The sequence below is a fragment of the Mesoplodon densirostris genome, chromosome 7 (genome assembly GCF_025265405.1).
Source record: "Mesoplodon densirostris isolate mMesDen1 chromosome 7, mMesDen1 primary haplotype, whole genome shotgun sequence".
NCBI classification, from domain to species: domain Eukaryota; kingdom Metazoa; phylum Chordata; class Mammalia; order Artiodactyla; family Ziphiidae; genus Mesoplodon; species Mesoplodon densirostris.
The window spans coordinates 93,371,736-93,392,023 of NC_082667.1; the positions used below are offsets into that span (position 1 = coordinate 93,371,736).

Genomic DNA, 20,288 nt, shown 5'->3' on the forward strand with positions numbered 1-20,288 from the left:
GTCGTTGAGTGAAGCTGGGTGCTGGTGTTGAGATGGAGATCTCTTGAAGATTTTTGCCGTTTGATATTATGTGGAGCTGGGAGGTCTCTTGTGAACCAGTGTCCTGTGAAGTTGGCTCTCCCACCTCAGAGGCACAGCACTGACTCCTGGCTCCTCAATTTGGGATGATTTGTTGTCTATTCATGTCTTCCACAGATGCAGGGTACATCAAGTTGATTGTGGAGCTTTAATCCACTGCTTCTGAGGCTGCTGGGAGAGGTTTCCCTTTCTCTTCTTTGTTCTCACAGCTCCTGGGTCTCAGCTTTGGATTTGGCCCCGCCTCTGCGTGTAGGTCGCCAGAGGGCATCTGTTCTTCGCTCAGACAGGACAGGGTTAAAGGAGCAGCCTCTTCGGGGACTCTGGCTCACTCAGGCCGGGTGGGAGGGAGGGGCATGGAGTGCGGGGCAAGCCTGCAGCGGCAGAGGCCGGCGTGATGTTGCACCAGCCCGAGGTGTGCTATGCGTTCTCCCAGGGAAGCCGCCCCTGGATACCGGGACCCCGGCAGTGGCCGGCTGCACAGGCTCCCGGAAGGGCGGTGTGGACAGTGAACTGCGCTCGCACACAGCCTTCTTGGCAGCGGCAGCAGCAGCCCCAGCATCCCACGCCCGTCACTGGGCTCCGCACTTTCTGCTGCGACTCGCGCCCGTCTGTGGAGCTCCTTTAAGCAGCGCTCTTAATACCCTCTCCTCGTGCACCAGGAAACCAAGAGGGAAGAAAAAGTCTCTTGCCTCTTTGGCAGCTCCAGAGTTTTCCCGCACTCCCTCCTTGCTAGCTGTGGTCCATTAGCCCCCTTCCGGCTGAGTTCTCGCCGCCAGCCCCAGTCCTCTCCCTGCGCTCTGACCAAAGCCCGAGCCTCAGCTTCCAGCGCTGCCCGCCCCGGCGGGGGAGCAGACAAGCCTCTCAGGCTGGTGAGTGCTGCTCGGTACCGATCCTCTGTGCGGGAATCTCTCCGCTTTGCCCTACCCAGGTACGTGGGGAGTTTCTTGCCTTTTGGGAGGGCTGGGGTCTTCTGCCAGCGTTCAGTAGTTTTTCTGTAGGAGTTGTTCCATGTGTAGCTGTATTTCTGTTGTATCCGTGGGGAGGAAGGTGATCTCCGCGTTTTACTCTTCCGCCATCTTACCCGGAAGCCTCTCTTTGTATTCTTGAGCAGTATTAGCTGACCTAGTTTTTTTGACTATGTCTGATTAAGAATACCAAATCACCTATAATCAAAGAATTGATTGACCTTTATTTACTTAATTCAAATATGTTTCTTACCTATTCTTCAATCAGTAGATATATCTCCTCTTGGTGGATAGTTTCCACTGACTATTGGTGGTTAAATTTATCAACTAAACAGGTTTATAATTTTAATAGAATTTAATTTAATTTATTTTAATTTAATTTATGGATACAATTTTTTAACAGGAAAAGCATTTTAACAAGTTTTTCTCCTGGAATCAAGATGCAGTCCTCCATTAAAGTTGCTGTGTGTTCTCTCTGAAGCAGAATGTTTTCTTTGAAAACATCTTGTCTCCAGAGTTCCAGAAAGACTAATTTTACAGAAAGATACATGAAAGGCTTTAAAAATGTATCCTTTGATATACATTCTCCATTATCTTTAATCCCCACAATATTGCATTTGAAATAAAAATCGTAATTTTATTCTTTTTTTTTTTTTTTTTTTTTTTTGCGGTACGTGGGCCTCTCACTGTTGTGACCTCTCCCATTGCAGAGCACAGGCTTTGGACACACAGGCTCAGTGGCCATGGCTCATGGGCCCAGCCACTCCACAGCATGTAGAATCTTCCTGGACTGGGGCATGAACCCGTGTCTCCTGCATCGGCAGGCAGACTCTCAACGGCTGCACCACCAGGGAAGCCACCAAAATCCTAATTTTATAAAAATGTTTCTATTCTAGTTCATTTTGTATGTTATTTCATCACAAGTATTAATACCTTCAACTCTTTTTTTTTGCAATTTTTTAATAGTTCTTAAAAGTAGCAATGAATTTAGAATTCTAAACTTTTTTTATCATTTTCAAAGAGCAATTAGAATTAAGGATGATGGGGAGGATATGGAATAGGGGTGGGAGTCTTTATTTCTGGTTAACATCTTTATTGGAATATAATTGCTTTACAGTGGTGTGTTAGATTCCGCTTCATAACAAAGTGAATCAGCTATACATATACATATATCACCATATCTCCTCCATCTTGCATCTCCCTCCTACCCTCCCTATCCCACCCCTCTAGGTGGTCACAAAGCACTGAGCTGATCTCCCTGTGATATGCGGATGCTCCCCACTACCTATGTATTTTACATGTGGTAGTATATATATGTCAATGCCACATTCTCACTTTGTCCCAGCTTATCCTTCCCACTCCCTGTGTCCTCAAGTTCGTTCTCAATGTCTGCATTTTCACTCCTCTCCTGCCCTTAGTCTCTTCAGAAACTTTTGTTTTCTTTTTAGATTTCATATATATGTGTACCATACAGTACTTGTTTTTCACTTTCTGAATTACTTCACTCTGTATGACAGTCTCTAGGTCCATCCACCTCACTACAGAAACTCAGTTTTGTTACTTTGTATGGCTAAGTAATATTCCATTTTATATATGTGCCACATCCTCTTTATCCATTCATCTGTTGATCGACACTTAGTTTGTTTCTATGTCCTGTCTATTGTAAATAGAGCTGCAATGAACATAGTGGTACATGACTGTTATTGAATTTTGGTTTTCTCAGGGTATATGCCCAGTAGTGAGATTGCTGGGCCATATGGTAGTTCTATTTTTAGATTTTTAAGGAATCTCCATACTGTTCTCCATAGTGGCTATATCAATTTACATACCCACCAACAGTGCAAGAGGGTTCCCTTTTCTACACACCCTCTCCAGCATTTATTGTTTTTAGATTTTTTGATGATGACCATTCTGAGTGGTGTGAGGTGACACCTCATGGTTGTTTTGATTTGCATTTCTCTAATGAATACTGATATTGAGCATCTTTTCATGTGTTTGTTGGCAATCTGTATATCTTCTTTGGAGAAATGTCTATTTAGGTCTTCTGCCCATTTTTGGATTGGTTTGTTTGATTTTTGATATTGAGCTGCTTGTAAATTTTGGAGATTAATCCTTTGTCAGTTGCTCCATTTGCAAATATTTCTCCCATTCTGAGGGTTGTCTTTTCATCTTGTTTATGGACTCCTTTGCTGCAGAAAAGCTTTCAAGTTTCATTAGGTCCTATTTGTTTATTTTTGTTTTTATTTCCATTTGTCTAGGAGGTGGGTCAAAGAGGATTTTTCCGTGGTTTATGTCATAGAGTGTTCTGCCTATGTTTTCCTCTAAGAGTTTTATAGTGTCTGTCCTTACATTTAGGTCTTTAATCCATTTTGAATTTATTTTTGTGTATGGGGTTAGGGAATGTTTTAATTTCATTCTTTTACATGTAGCTGTCCAGTTATCCCAGCACCAATTATTGAAGAGGCTCTCCTTTCTCCACTGTATATCCTTGCCTCCTTTGTCATAGATTAGTTGACCATAGGTGCATGGGTTTATCTCTGGGCTTTCCATTGATCTATGTTTCTGTTTTTGTGCAAGTACCATACTGCCTTTTTTACTGTAGTTTTGTAGTATAGTCTGAAGTCAGGTGGCCTGATTCCTCCATCTCTGTTTTCCTTTCTCAAGATGAATTTGGCTATATGGAGTCTTTTGTGATTCCATACACATTGTACAATTTTTTGTTCTAGTTCTGTGAAAAATGCCATTGGTAGTTGTACAGGGATTGCATTGAATGTGTATATTGCTTTGGGTAGTATAGTGTTTTTCACAATGTTGATTCTTCCACTCCTAAGACATGGTATATTGCTCCATCTGTATGTATCCTCTTCAATTTCTTCCATCAGTGTCTTATAGTTTTCTGCAGACAGGTCTTTTGCCTTCTTAGGTTGGTTTATTCCTAGGTATTTTATTCTTTTTTTGTTGCAATGGTAAATAGGAATGTTGCTGACTTTCTCTGTGAGATTTTTCATTAGTGTATAGGAATGCAAGAGATTTCAGTGCATTAATTTTGTATCCTGCTACTTTATCAAATTCATTGATTAGCTCTAGCATTTTCCTGGTAGCATCTTCAGGGTTCTCTATGTATAGTATGATGTCTTCTGCAAACAGTGACAGTTTTACTTCTTCTTTTTGGATTTGGATTCCTTTAATTTCTTTTTCTTCTCTGATTGCTATAGCTAAAGCTTCAAAATCTCTGTTGAATAATAATGGTGAGAGTGGACAACCTTTTCTTGTTCCTGATCTTAGAGGAAATGGTTTCAGTTTTTCACCATTGAGAATGATGCTGGCTGTGGGTTTGTCATATATGGCCTTTATTATGTTGAGGTAAGTTCCCTCTATGCCTACATTCTGGAGGGTTTATATCATAAATCAGTGTTGAATTTTGTCCAAAGCTTCTTCTGCATCTATTGAGATGATCATATGGTTTTTCTCCTTCAATTTGATAATATGGTGTATCACATTGATTGATTTGCATATATCAAAAAATCCTTGCATGCCTGGGATAAACTCTATTTGATCATGGTGTATGATCCTTTTAATGTGCTGTTGGATTCTGTTTGCTAGTATTTTGTTGAGGAGTTTTTCATCTATGTTCATCAGTGATATTGGCCTGTAGTTTTCTTTCTTTATGACATCTTTGTCTGGTTTTGGTATCAGGGTGATGGTGGCCACATAGAATGAGTTTGGGAGTCATCCTCCCTCTGCTATATTTTGGAAGAGTTTGAGACGGATAGGTGTTAGCTCTTCTCTCAATGTTTGATAGAATTCTCCTGTGAAGCCATCTGGTTCTGGGCTTTTGTTTGTTGGAAGATTTTTAATCACAGTTTCAATTTCAGTGCTTTTGATTGGTCTGTTTATATTTTCAATTTCTTCCTGGTTCAGACTTGGAAGGTTGTGCTTTTCTAAAAATTTGTCCATTTCTTCCATTTGGTCCATTTTATTGGCATAGAGTTGCCTGTAGTAATCTCGCATGATCCTTTGTATTTCTGCAGTGTCAGTTGTTACTTCTTCTTTTTCATTTCTAATTCTATTGATTTGTCTTCTCCCGTTTTTTCTTGATGAGTCTGGATAATGGTTTGTCAATTTTTTTTTATCTTCTCAAAGAACCAGCTTTCAGTTTTATTGTTCTTTGCTATTGTTTCATTCATTTCTTTTTCATTTATTTCTGATCTGATCTTTATGATTTCTTTCCTTTTGCTAACTTTGGGGTTTTTTGTTCCTTTCTCTAATTGCTTTAGGTGTAAGTTTAGGTTGCTTACTTGAGATGTTTCTTGTCTCTTGAGGTAGTATTGTATTGCGCTACACTTTCCTCTTAGAATTGCTTTTGCTGCATCCCATAATTTTTTGGGTCATTGTGTTTTCATTGTCATTTGTTTCTAGGTATTTTTTGATTTCCTCTTGTATTTCCTCAGTGATCTCTTGGTTATTTAGTAGTGTATTGTTTAGCCTTCTTGTGTTTGTAGTTTTTACAGATTTTTTCCTGTAATTGAAATCTAGTCTCATAGCGTATGGTCAGAAAAAAATACTTGATATGATTTCAGTTTTCTTATACTTGCCAAGACTTGATTTGTGACCTGGGATATGATCTATCCTGGAGAATAGTCCATGAGCACTTGAGAAGAAAGTGTATTCTGTTGTTTTTGGATGGAATGTCCTATAAATATCAATTAAGTCCATCTTGTTTAATGTATCATTTAAAGCTTGTGTTTCCTTATTTATTTTCTTTCTGGATGACATTTCCCCTGGTGAAAGTGAGGTGTTAAAGTCCCCTACTTTGTGTCCCCTACTATGATTTCCCCTTTTATGGCTGTTAGCATTTGCCTTATGTATTGAGGTGCTGCTATGTTGGGTGCATAAATATTTACAATTGTTATATCTTCTTGGATTGATCCCTTGATCCTTATGTGTGTCCTTCTTTGTCTTTTTTAATAGTCTTTATTTTTAAGTCTTTTTTGTCTTATATGAGAATTGCTACTACAGCTTTTTTTGATTTCTTTTTACATGGAATGTCTTTTGCCATACTCTCATTTTCAGTCTGTATGTGTCCCTAGGTCTGAAGTGGTTCTCTTGTATAGAGAATATATACTGGTCTTGTGTTTTTATCCATTCAGGCAATCTGTATCTTTTCCTTGGAGCATTTAATTCATTTACATTTAAGGTAGTTATCGATATGTATGTTCCTATTACCATTTTCTTAATTGATTTGGGTTTGTTATTGTAGGTCTTTTCTTTATCTTGTGTTTCCTGTCTAGAGAAGTTCCTTTAGCATTTGTTGTAAAACTGGTTTGGTGGTGATGAATTCTCTTAGCTTTTGCTTGTCTGCAAAGATTTTAATTTCTCCCTCAAATCTAAATGAGATACTTGCTGGGTAGAGTAATCTTGGTTGTAGGTTTTTTCCCTTTCATCACTTTAAATATGCACTGCCCCTCACTTCTGGCTTGCATAGTTTCTGCTGAAATATCAGCTGTTAACCTTATGTGGATCTTGTTGTATATTATTTGTTGTTTTTCCCTTGTTACTTTTAATATTTTTTCTTTGAATTTAATTTTTGATTGTTTGTTTAATATGTGTCTTAGCATTTTTATCTTTGCATTTATCCTGTATGGGACTCTCTGCACTCCCTGGACTTGACTGACTATTTCCTTTCCCATATTAGGGAAGTTTTCAACTGTAATCTCTTCAAATATTTTCTCAGTCCCTTCTTTTTTCTCTTCTTCTTCTGGGACCCCTATAATTCGAATGTTATTTCTTTTACTATTGTCCCAGAGGTCTCTGAGAATGTCTTCAATTCTTATCATTCTTTTTTCTTTATTCTACTCTGTGGTAGTAATTTCCAGTAGTTTATCTTCCAGGTCACTTATCTGTTCTTCTGCCTCAGTTATTCTGCTATTGATTCCTTCTAGAGAATTTTTAATTTCTCTCTCTCTCTTTTTTTTTTTTTTTTGTTCATCATAGTTTGTTTGCTCTTTAGTTCTTCTAGGTCCTTGTTAAACATTTTTGTGTTTTCTCCATTCTGTATCTAAGATTTGGATCATCTTTACTGTCATTATTGTGAATTCTTTTTCAGGTAGATTGCCTATTTCTTCTTCATTTGTTTGGTCAGATGGGTTTTTACCTTACTCCTTTATCTGCTGTGTGTTTCTCTGTCTTCTCATTTTTTTTTTAACTTACTGTGTTTGGGGTCTACTTTTCACAGGCTGCAGCTTCATAGTTCCCTTTTTTTTGGTACCTGCCCCCAGTGACTAAGGTTGCTTCAGTGGGTTGTGTAGGCCTCCTGGTGGAGGTAACTGGTGCCTGTTTTCCAGTGGGTGAGGCTGGATCTTGTCTTTCTGGTGTGCAGGACCACTTCCAGTGGTGTGTTTTGGGGTGTCTGTGACCTTATTACGATTTTGGGCAGCCTCTCTCCTAATGGGTTGGGTTGTGTTCCTGTCTTGCTCATTGTTTGGCATAAACCGTCCAACACTGTAACTTGCTGGTCATTGAGTAGAGCTGTGTCTTAGTGTTGTGATGGAGATCTCTGGGAGAGCTTTCGCCATTTGATATCACATGGAGCCAGGAGGTCTCTGGTGGGCCAATTTTCTGAACTCGGCTGTCCCTCCTCAGAAGTACAGGTCTGACACCCGGCTGGAGCACCAAGACTGTCAGCCACATGGCTTCAAAGAAAAGGTAGATTAAAATAAAAAATAAATAAATAAAATAAAATAAAGTTATTAAAATATTTTTTTAATTATTAAAAATTAAAAAGTAATTGAAAAAGAAAGAAGAGAGCAACCAAACCAAAAAACTAATCTACCAGTGATAACAAGTGCTAAAAACTATACTTAAAAAAAAAAGGACTGAGAGAACACTATGAAACATTGTAAAACATAACTATACAGACACAATCACACAAAGAAACATACACATACACACTCACAAAAAGAGAAAAAAAATATATCTCAAGTCTGCAGTTGCTCCAAAATTTCACTGCCTCAATTTTGGGATGATTCATTGTCTATTCAGGTATTCCAGAGATACAGGGTACATCAAGCTGATTGTGGAGACTTAATCTGCTGCTCCTGATGCTTTTGGGAAATCTGAGGTCTTCTGCCAGCATTCAGTAGGTGTTCTCTAGGAGTTGTTCCACATGTAGATGTATTTCTGATGTATTTGTGGGAAGGAAGGTGATCTCCACATCTTACTCCTCTTCCATCTTGAATGTCTCCCCCTGGTTAGGAGTCTTTACAACCTATAATTATGGCTAGGAGAATATAAATATATGTAGCTTTGGGAAGAAGGATAGTTATAAATTTTATATTAATTTTGTTTAACATTGCATCAGAAATAATTACATCAAGATTAAAACAGAAATTCACTGTTGATCACACCTGGCAATTTGAACTCCCCTTTCATTCATTCAACAATAATGTAGCAAGCAACCTTCAGACAGTGATCTAGGCACTTAGGATGTACAAGGGAACAAAAACAAAACAAAACATTCATTCCCTTGTGGAGATGGTATTCACATGGGTGAGGACAAACAATAAACAGAAGACATAATAAACATGTAAGTTAAATAGTATCTTGGAAGTTAATGAATGAAAAAAATAAAGAAATATTATATTGTAAGAAAGATCAGAAGTACTGTGGTAGAGGTAGTATATTAGCCTGCTTGGGCTGTTATAACAAAATACCATCACCTAGGTGGCTAAAACAACAAAATAAATTATTTTCTAACAAACAGTTCTGGAGACAGAGCATGTAGGTGTCAGCCAGGTCATTTTGATTTCTGGTGGGGATGCTCCCCCTGGCTTGCAGATAGTAGCCCTCTCACTGCGTACTCATATGGCAGACAACCAGGAAGCAAGTTTTCCAGTGTCTCTTCTTATAAAGACACTATCTTTATCAAATTATTGTCCCACCCTTATAATTTCATTTAACCTTAATTACTTCCTATTTCCAACATAGCTTAATATACTAAAAGATAACACAGTATCAATTCCCCAATGTCTCTTCATTTCTCTCAGGATGAAAGCCCAAATCCTATATGACTTGGTTCCTCCAATCCCTCTACAAACTCATCTTCTACCATTCTCACTCTGCTCCTGACTCACTGGTCTTCTAATGTCCTGTCTATAATGCATCTAATACTTTTGTACTAGTTACTCCTTTTACATGGGATGTTTTCCTCCAAATATTGGCATAGCTAAATACAAACTTATTCAAAAGTTCACTCAAATGCAACTTCCTAATGAGGCTCATACTGACCACTCTGTTTAAAATTTCAAGAGATGTGTGGTGAAGATGGCTGAGTAGAAAGATCCTTAACACACCACTTCCCATGGGCACACCAAAACTACAGCTATTTACAGAGTGACTATCTATGAGAATGACCCTAAGACTAGGAGAAAAGATTTTTCTGCAACTGAAGATATAAGGAAGAAACCATAAAAGAGATGGGGAGGAGGGACAGAGACACTGTGTACTTGAGACCCACACCACCAGGTATGTGACCCACAAATGGGAGGATAATCACAATCTCAGAGGTTCTCCACAAGGAGCAAAGATTCCAAGCCCTACATCAGGCTTCTCACCCTGGGCATCCTGCACCAGGAAGAAGAGTCTCTAGAACTTCTGTCTTTGAAGGCTAGTGGGGCTTGCATTCAGGAGAGTTGGAGGGCTGTAGGAAATAGGGACTCTATTCGTAAAAGGCATGCACATAATCTCACACACTTCAAGTCCCAGTGTAGAGGCCATAATTTTAAAGGCATCTGGGTCAGCCCACTTGCTGATCTTGGAGAGCCTCCTAGAAAAGCAGGAGGCAATGGAGCTCCCCTTGGGGATAGAGACACTTGTGACAGCCATTTAGGGGAGCTCATTCTACCACAAGCACACTGATGTTGGCAAGTGCCATTTTGGAGTCCTCTGTCTAACCATTATTGCTGAGGGCCTACCTGCCCACCAGCAGGCTGACACCAGCTCAGGGCCCACCCAGGTTGAGCAGTTAACCATTTCAAAACTTGGCCTGCCCTTAGCAGGCCAGCAGCCATGAGTCATTACCTGAGAGTCAAACAAACTGGAGGCCAGTCTAACCCACCAGAGCACCCACAGTAGTCAGCCTCATTACAATAGGTGGGTCCATGCAACCCAAATAGGGGAGACCCCTAGAGCATATAGCTCCAGTGACTAGAAGGGAGTGTGCTGTTGGGCCCTATTAGATGTCTCCTACATGAGGCCACTTCTCAATGATGGGGAAGTATAACTGACTTATCCAACACATAGAAATAAACAAAGATGGGACTTCCCTGGTGGTGCAGTGGTTAAGAATCCACCTGCCAATGCAGGGGACATAGGTTCGATCCCTGGTTGGGGAGGATCCCACATGCCACAATGCAACTGAGCCCATGTGCCACAACTACTGAAGTCCACATGACTGGAGCCCATGCTCCACAACAAGAGAAGTTACCACAATGAGAAGCCCACACACCTCAACAAAAACCTAACACAGCTAATAAATAAATAAATAAATTTAATTTAAAAAAAGAAATAAACAAAGAATTAGGCATGATGAGGAGACAGAGGAATATGATACAATGGAAAAATAAAAAAAATCTCATAAAACCTCAGAAAAAGAACTTAACAAAATGGAGATAAGCAATCTACCTGGTAAGAAATTCAAGATAATGTTCATAAAGTTGCTCACTACACTAAGGAGAACATAGAATGATGTGGTGATAATTTTAACAAAGAGTTACAAAATATAAAATACAATAAAAAATACAATACAATACAATAACTGAAATAAATACACTAGAAGAAGTCAATACTATATTACATAATACAGAGGAACAGATCAAACTGAAGACACAGTAGTGAAAATCACCCAAGTTGAAAAAAGAAAAGAAAAAAAAAAAGAAAAAAAATTTTTTTAAATAGGCCAGTTTAAGAGACCTCTGGGACAACATGTAATGTACTAGAATTCATGTTATAGAGGTCCCAGAAGAAGAAGGGTCAGAGAAATCATTTGAAGAAATAATAGCTGAAAACTTCCCTAACCTCGTAATGGAAACAAACATCAGGTTCCTGGAAGCACACAGTGTCCCAAACAAGATCAACCCATAGAAGCCCACACCAAGACATACCATAATTAAATGTCAACATCAAAGATAAAAAGATATTTTTTTAAAATTAGCAAGAGAGGGCCTCCCTGGTGGCGCAGTGGTTGAGAGTCCGCCTGCCGATGCAGGGGATATGGGTTCGTGCCCCGGTCTGGGAGGATCCCACATGCCGCGGAGCGGCTGGGCCCATGAGCCATGGCCTCTGGGCTTGCGCGTCCGGAGCCTGTGCTCTGCAACGGGAGAGGCCACAACAGTGAGAGGCCCGCATACCACAAAAAGAAGAAAAAAAAATAAAATAAAATTAGCAAGAGAAAATCAAGTTACAAGAGAACTTCCATAGGAAAAATCACTGAATTTTTAGCATAAACATTGCAGGCCAGAAGGAAGTGGCATGATATATTCAAAGTGATGAAAGGAAAAAACCTACAAACAAGAATACTCTACCCAGAAAGGCTATCACTCAGATGTGAAGAGATTTACAGACAAGCAAAGGCAAACATAAAATAAAATAAAACATACAATAAAAGTGATAGATCAACCATTTATAAAGCTAGTAGGAAGGTTAAAGACAAAAGTAGTAAAATCATCTATATCCACAACAAGTTGTTAAGGGATACACAAAGCAAAAGGTGTAAAATGATGTGAAAGACATTAAACTTTGGAGGGAGTAAAAATGCAGGGTTATTAGAATGCATTCAAATTTAAGAGATCATCAAGTTAAATAATTATATATATAGATAGATAGATAGATATACAGTTATATAGTTATATATGAACCTCATGGTAACCACAAACCCAAAATTTACAAGAGATATGAGATACGCATAAAAAAGAGACAGGAATTCAAACATAAAACTAAAGACAGTCATCAAACCACAAGGGAAGAGAGCAAAAGGAGAAGGGAACAAGAATGAACTGTGGAAACTACCAGATAGCAGTTAACAAAATAAAAATAAGTACATACTTATCAATAATTACTTTAAATTTAAATAGGCTAGATGCTCCAATGAAAAGAAATACAGTGGCTGAATGGATGATAAAACAAGAGCCATAGATGCAATGACAAGAGACTCACATCAGCTCTAAGGAAACAAATTGGAAGTGAGGGATTGGAAAAAGATATTCCATGCAAATTGAAACAAAGAAAAAGTTGTAGTAGCAATACTTATATTAGAAAATATAGACTTTAAAACAAAAACTGTAACAAGACACAAAGAAAGATATTACATAATGCTAAAGAGATCAATCCAAAAATAAAATATAACATTGTAAATATATATGCATCCAACATAGGAACATTTATATACATAAAGCATATATTAACAAACATAAAGAAAAATATGTCAGTAACACAATAATAGTGGAGAATTTAAGATCTTGCTTGCCTCAATGAACAGATCATCCAGGCAGAAAAATCAGTAAGGAAACATTGCCCTTAAATGACACGTTAAACCAGATAGATTAACAGATATCTACAGAACATTCCATCCAAAAGCAGCAGAATACACATTCTTCTCAAGTGCACATGAAATATTCTCCAGGATAGACTGCATGCTAGACCACAAAACAAGTCTTAGTAAATTTATGAAGAATGAAATCATACTGAGCACTTTTCCAAATACAATGATTTAAGACTAGAAATCAACTACAAGGGAAAAAACTACAAAAAACACAAACACATGGAGGCTAAACAATATACTACTAAACAACCAATGGTGGGGGATTTCTCTGGTGGTCCACTGGTTAAGACTCTGTGCTTCCACTGCAGGGGGTGTGAGTTCAATCCCTGGTTGGGGAACTAAGATCCCACAGGCTGTGCAGCCAAAATAAATAAATAAATAAATAAAATTTTAAAAAATAAAGAAAGCATTGTTCTGCAAAGGTATATTATTTGAAAAAAAGAATAACAACTAACATTAAGAAATGAAAGACTCCTTTAAAAAATTGGGTCACTGAAGAAATCAAAGAGGAAATAAAAAAATTCCTCATGACATACGAAAATTAAAACAACATCCTAAAATCTATGGGATGCTGCAAAAGCAGTTCTAAAGTTTTAGAAATACAAGTCTACCTCAGGAAACCAGAAAAATCTCAAGTAAACAACCTAACCCTACCCATAAAGGAACTAGTAAAGGAACAAATAAAATGCACAGTTGGTGGAAGATATGAAATAATAAATTTCAGAACAGAAATAAGTGAAATAGAGACTAAATAAAACAATAGGAAACAAAAACCAATAAAACTAGGAGCTGTTTCTTTGAAAGTTTAAACAAAATTGATAAACCCTTAGTCAGACTCATCAAGAAAAAGAGAGAGCCTATATCAATAAAATCAAGAATGATAGAGAAGTTACAACTGTTACATAAATAATAGTAATAATAATCTCTTATAAAGGATCCTAAGAGATTACTATGAAAAATTATTTGCCAATAAATTGACAGCCTAGAAGAAATAGATAAATTTCTAGAAACTTATAATCTCCCAAGACTGAATCAGAAACAAATGGAAAATAAAACAGATCAGTTACTAGTATTGAAAATGAATCAGTAAAAAAAAATAAAAGCCAACAAAAAGAAGTACAGGACCAGATGACTTCAAAGGGTATTTCTACTAAACATTTAAAGAAGAGTTAGTACCTATTCTTCTCAAACTATCCAAAAAAATTGAAGAGGAAGGAACATTTCTAAACTCTTTCTATGAGGCCAGCATCACCCTGATAACAAAACTAGATAAAGACAACACAAAAAAAGAAAAATATATGCCAATATCACTGATGAACATGGATTCAAAAATCCTCAACAAAATGTTAACAAACTGAATTCAACAATGCATAAAAAAGATCATACAGCAAGGTCAAGTAGGATTTATACCAGGGATGCAGAGATGTTTCAATATTCCCAAATCAATCAGTGTGATATACCACATTAAAAAATTGAAGAATAAAAATCATATACTTATCAAAATAGATACAGAAAAGCTTTTGAAAAAATTCAACATCCATTTATGATAAAAATTCTCAACAAAGTGGGTATAGAGGAAATATGCCTCAACATAGTAAAAGCCATAAATGACAAGCCCATAACTAACATCATATTGAATGGTGAAAAGCTGAAAGTATTTCCTCTAAGATCAGGAACAAAACAAGTATTCCCACTTTTACTACCTTTATGGAAGTCCTAGACATAAAAATCAGACAAGAAAAAATAAATAGAAGGAATCCAAATTGGAAAGGAGAAGTAAAACTCACTGTTTTCAGATGACATAATACTATACGTAGAAAATGATATAATGAAAGAATTAATATTGTTAAAATGACCAAACCACCTAAGGCAATCTAAAGATTCAATGCAATCTCTATCAAAATACCAATGGCAATTTTCACAGAACTAGAACAAATAATTCTAAAATTTGTATGGAAACACAAAACACCCCAAATAGCCAAAACAATCAAGAAAGAAACAAAAAGCTGGAGGTATCATGCTCCTTCATTTCAAACTGTCCTACAAAGCTACAGTAATCAAAATGGTATGGGAAATGAGAGCCCAGAAATAAACCCACACACATATGGTCAATTAATCTATGGCAAAGGATGCAAGAATATAAAATGGGGAAAAGACAGACTTTTCAGTAAATAATGCCGGGAAAACTGGATAGCTACATGCAAAAGAATCAAATGGGACTACCTTCTCACACCATATACAAAAATAAACTCAAAATGGATTAAAGACTTAAATGTAATACCTGAAACCATAAAATTCCTAGAAGAAAACATAGTACACTGTTCAACATCAGTCTTAATATTTGTTTTGGATCTGTCTCCTCAGACGAGGGCACTAAAAGCAAAAATCAACAAATGGGACTACATCAAACTAAAAAAAAATTAGCATAGCAAAGGAAACTATCAAAAAAACAAAAAGTTAACCTACTGAAATATTTGAAGATATTTTCAAATCATACATCTAATAAAGGATTAATATCCAAGATATAAAAAGAACTCATACAATTCAACATCAAATTAAAAAATCAAACAACCTGATTAAAAAATTGGCAGAGGACCTAAATAGACATTTTTCCAAAGAAGACATAGAGATGGCCAACAGACACATGAAAAGGCACTCAGCATCATTAAGCATCCGAGAAATGCAAGTCAAAACTACAATGAGATATTACCTCACACCTGTGAAAATGGTTCTTAGCAAAAAAGCAACAAATAACAAACGTTGGTGAGCATATGGAGAAAAGGAAACTCCTGTGCACTCTTAGTAAGAATGTAAGTTGGTATATCCATTATGGAAAACAGTAGTATCTTCCTCAAAAAAATTAAAAATAGGATTACTAAAAACTGATATTTGCTGTTGTATTGCCAGATGCAGGAATGCAGTAGAACACTGATGCTCCCTCCATAAGCTCTTGTCATTGACCAAGCTCTTGATTTTTAAAATCTGGACTTAGCCAAGTATATTTGGCCATGTTAAAAATAATATCTTTGTTATTAAAAATTTGATTGCATAATTTAAAAAAATAGAATTACTATAAAATCCAGCAATCCCACTTCAGGGTATTTATCCAAATAAAACAAAAACTCTAGTTCAAAAAGATATATGCACTCCAATGTTCATTACAGCATTATTTATAATAGCCAGGATATGGAAGCCACCTAAGTGTCCATTGATAGATGGATAAAGAATACATGGTAAATATATAAAAAATGGAATATTACTCAGCTATAATAATAATGAAATATTGCCATTTGACATAATGTGTATGGATTTAGAGGGTCTTATGCTAATGAAATATCAGAGAAAACAAATACCACATGATCTCATATATGGAATTCAAAAAACAAAAAAAGAAAGAAAACAAAATGAAAACAGGCTCTTAGATACAGAGAACAGACAGATGTTGCCAGAAAATTGGCATTGAAGGATGTGAAATAGGTGAAGGAGATTAAGAGGTACAAGCCTCCAGTTATAAATAAATAAGTTACAGGCATGTAATATACAGCCTAAGAATATGGTCAGTAATATTGTAATATATTTTTGGGGGGACAGATGATTACTAGACATACTGTGGCAATCATTTCATAATGTATGCAAATGTCAAATCATTATGTAGTGCACCTGAAACTAACATAGTATTGTGCATCAAATGAATTTCCAAAAATTAAAATAAATTTTAAAAAATTAAAAAAAATCACAACCTGCCTGCTATGGACTAAATTGTGTATCCCCAAAATTAATATATTGAAATCCTAACCACTGTATGACTGTATTTGGAGGAGACACCTTTAAAGAGATCAGACAGCAATTAGATATATGAGGCTGGAGTTTAAGAGTGAGGTTTAGAATAAAGATATAAATTAGGAAATTATTGGCATATAAATTTCATCTAATACCATAAGACTGCATGCCATCTCCAAGGATATAAGCATAAAATAAAGAAGAATGGAGTATGAAAACTGAGCCCTCAAGTATCCAATACAAAGAAGTTGTGGAAAAGAGGAGCCATCCAAAGGATACAGAGGGGAAACAACCATTTGTTAAATAAGAAAAAAAAAAAATGTGATATCCTGACAGACAAAAGAGTAAAATCTATCAAGGAAGAGAAAGTAATCAACTGGGTCAAATGCTGCTGACTTGGAAAATATGATGAGGAATGAGAATTGATCATTGATTTAAGCAACACAGAGGTCATTCATGATCTTGACACTAGAAGTTTTAGTAAAATAGTATGGACTAAAGTCTCACAAGAATTGGTCTAAGAGAAAATGGAGAAAAGTTAATGCAGACAACTCTTTTAAGAAGATTTGCTGCCAAGGGAAGTGGAGAAATCAAAACACTTTGAAGTCAGAGATGTCATAATTTGCTTATGAGTTGGAGTAGTGCAGGGTAAAAAGAAAGAAATCCAGGATGACCCCAAAGTTTTGGATAGAGAAATTGTCATTCACTGAGTAAGGAATACTGCAGAAGTATGTGGGGGAAATTAAGGTTAAGAATCCCATCTAAATAAAAATGTTGAGGGCCTTCCTGGTGGCGCAGTGGTTGAGAGTCCGCCTGCCGATGCAGGGGATACGGGTTCGTGCCCCAGTCTGGGAGGATCCCATATGCCGCAGAGCGGCTGGGCCCGTGAGCCATGGCCGCTGAGCCTGCGCATCCGGAGCCTGTGCTCCGCAACGGGAGAGGCCACAACAGTGAGAGGCCCGCGTACAGCAAAAAAAATAAATAAATAAAAAAATAAAAAAATAAAAAATAAAAATGTTGAATAGGTCATAGGACATGAGAATATGGAGTCTAGGGAGGAAGTTCATGGCTGAAAATATTGGCGTCATCAGCATACAGAAGGTATTTAAAACCATGAGACTAGATAAGATCACCATGGAGTTTAAAAAAATGGGAGTTAGTAGAACTGTGGTGCACCAGGAAGATGAAAAGAAACTAGCGATAGAGACTGATAAGGCATAATCAGAAAGGAGAAAAATAGAAGTTTTGAAAAGTATTTCAAAGAGCAGATCATGATCAACTGTGTCAAAGCATGATGTTAGAACAAACAATCTAAGAAACAGAGACACAACCATACGGTTTTAGCAATAGAGACCATTGGTGATCATGACAGGAGCAGTTATGGTGGAATGCTGGAGGTAAGAGATTGATTGGAGTGGGTTCAAGAGTGAATAGAAAGAGAATAATTGGAGAGAGCAAATAAGGCCCAAATAACTCTCGAGAAGTTTTGCTATAAAAGAAAGATAGAGACTGGGTGAAGGCTGGAAGAAGAGAAAATTTTGAGACAATTTTGTTTTGATTTGTTTTTAAGTGGGAAAAATACCTGCATGCTTGCATTAGAGACATTTGAGGGGGAGGTGGGGAGGAGAGAGGCACAACTGAGATGGATTGCCCTCTTCTTTACAATATCTTAAGAGGGCCACCCCTTGAGAGGCATAAAGTTGCCTTAGAGTGGATTCATGTTTCTACTGTAGTAAAAAGTTGGAAGAATGTTCAGAAAGAAGAATGAGTATATGGTAATTTTTCTAATGATGGATTATGAATTCCAAAGGTCCTAATAAAAGAATTTTAAACAGTAGGGAAGGATGACAACTGAGACAGAAAGGGGAAATGTGCAGAGTTCTATGGGGATTAGAATAAAGTGGATGAAGCACGATCTATCTGTCTGGAGTTGCTTGAAATGACTGACATAAACAGAAGTCAATGAAACAATAAGTCCTGAGGGACCCAAGGCAAGTATTGGTGAAGCAGTGTATGTTGGGGTCTAGGGAGAGCTGATCTCTTCTTCCCACCTTTATGTTTGGCATACACAGCTCAGTATTCTACCAAGCTATGGACTGAACAATGGGCTTTATCCCCTACCTCTTAGACTCTAAACATGTTGCTCATTTGCCAGTGCAGCAAATTGGGAGAGACTTTTTTCATGTCTTCATTTCACTGCTTTAAAAAGTCAGCTCTGTAGGACTGTGAGATTTGTCAGGCAGCCCACACTGCCTATACGCTGATCATTCACCTTTCAGGGAGCTAATTATTTGGTAACATTCTACTGTTACATTTCAAAAGAGATTTTTATGGGAAATCCAAGATGCATTTAATTACACCTTGTCATAGTAAAAGTCCATCAAGTCGTCAAAATCAAGAGCTCCCCACTGCCACTGCCCTGCCATGCTTAAACAGAAATCCAGGGCTGATATAAATCCAGAGAATGTTTGCACTTCATAAGGGAGGTTTTCTACATTCCCCCTTTTTACCTCTGTAACAAATGTTCTTCCAGAAATATTTCCTACACAGCAGAGATAAGTGAACAAGAAAAGCAGTCAAATAGAGTATAAATGCTATGTAAAAAATACTTTACTATGTGGTAATTATATTGACACACAATTTTATGTTGTAATGAAATCTAAATGTAGTGCAAAAATCACTCCAAGGAGAGTTCAGAGCTTCCACTTTGAAACCACAAACTGGAGTTTTTAAATTAGAGAAATATATTCTTACTCTGTTGCTTGGAACTGCCAAGTGGCTAAGCATGTTTGCCAGAACTGTGAGAAGAAAACTGCTCAAGAAATTTCTCTAGAAATATGAGAACTATTTGCTTAAATTAGAGCTCTAGTTGGCATCTTATCTGGGGCTGAGGGGTTGACAAAATGATCATGGCAAGTTATATTATGTCAATCTATGTGTAAACATGAGATGAAAGAATTCTAACTATAACAAACTGACAAGTGCAAGTGCTTACTTCTGAAGATTGATTTTCATTTTACTAATGAGACAGGAGGTGACACATGACCATGTGCTATAAGGATGTACGCAGCAGCCTGCCAATTATGTCAGTGCCTGTGATATCTTTGGTCACAATCTATGAGCATTTCCAGTTCACTTAATGGCATGAAATCTCCTTCCTCTCCACAGTCCCAGAAATCATAACAGGAGACATGGAATCAGCCATGGCAGTGGACCTGAACCCCTGGGTGGAATATGAATTCAGAGTGGTGGCCACCAATCCAATTGGGACTGGAGATCCAAGCACTCCATCTCGAATGATCCGCACAAATGAAGCAGGTAAGAATATTGGAGAGTCAGCATTCTATTTAGTATGCCCCTAATCACTTTTGAAGCAAGTTGAATTAACCGTTAATACTTGCTTTAGTATAATTTTTTCCTGATTCATTTACCTAGACATCATAAAATCTTTTCCTTCAAAATAATTCTTTCATTTTTTCTGTTTTCAGAACATTCTTTCCTTGCTTCTACAAGTACAGGTCTAGGTGCTTCAATTTCCTCCCAACACTTGCCTGCATCAAGTTACCATGAAACTGAAGCAGTTAGTTTATTCTTCTAATTATATACTCATTCAATAGAGCAGACCTATAGAATTCAGAATAGATTAGCTCACCCTCTTTTCCTCCAGTGATAGCAGTTACCTCTAATTATAGGGTACTTCCTTAAACTCTTTATGTTGCCCTTCGCAGTCTGAGCTGGTATAAATTACACTTCGCAAAGATAAACATAGTCTTAACTTGACCTACTGCCATCTTGATGTCTACGTGTAAAATAACTTCTTCCTAACTTAGAAAAAAAAAAAACAGTATTCTTCCGTCCTTTTAGAATGA

At 37.2% G+C, this 20,288-nt stretch overlaps 1 protein-coding gene across 1 annotated transcript in view; it reads left to right on the plus strand.

The window, feature by feature from the left end:
• CNTN5 (contactin 5) overlaps positions 1-20,288 on the plus strand; it is a 586,668-nt gene that overhangs the window by 490,129 nt on the left and 76,251 nt on the right. Inside the window, exon 16 of the mRNA XM_060105234.1 lies at positions 19,588-19,737. Within this exon, the coding sequence (XP_059961217.1) occupies positions 19,588-19,737 (150 nt within the window). The remainder of the gene's footprint in view (positions 1-19,587; positions 19,738-20,288) is intronic.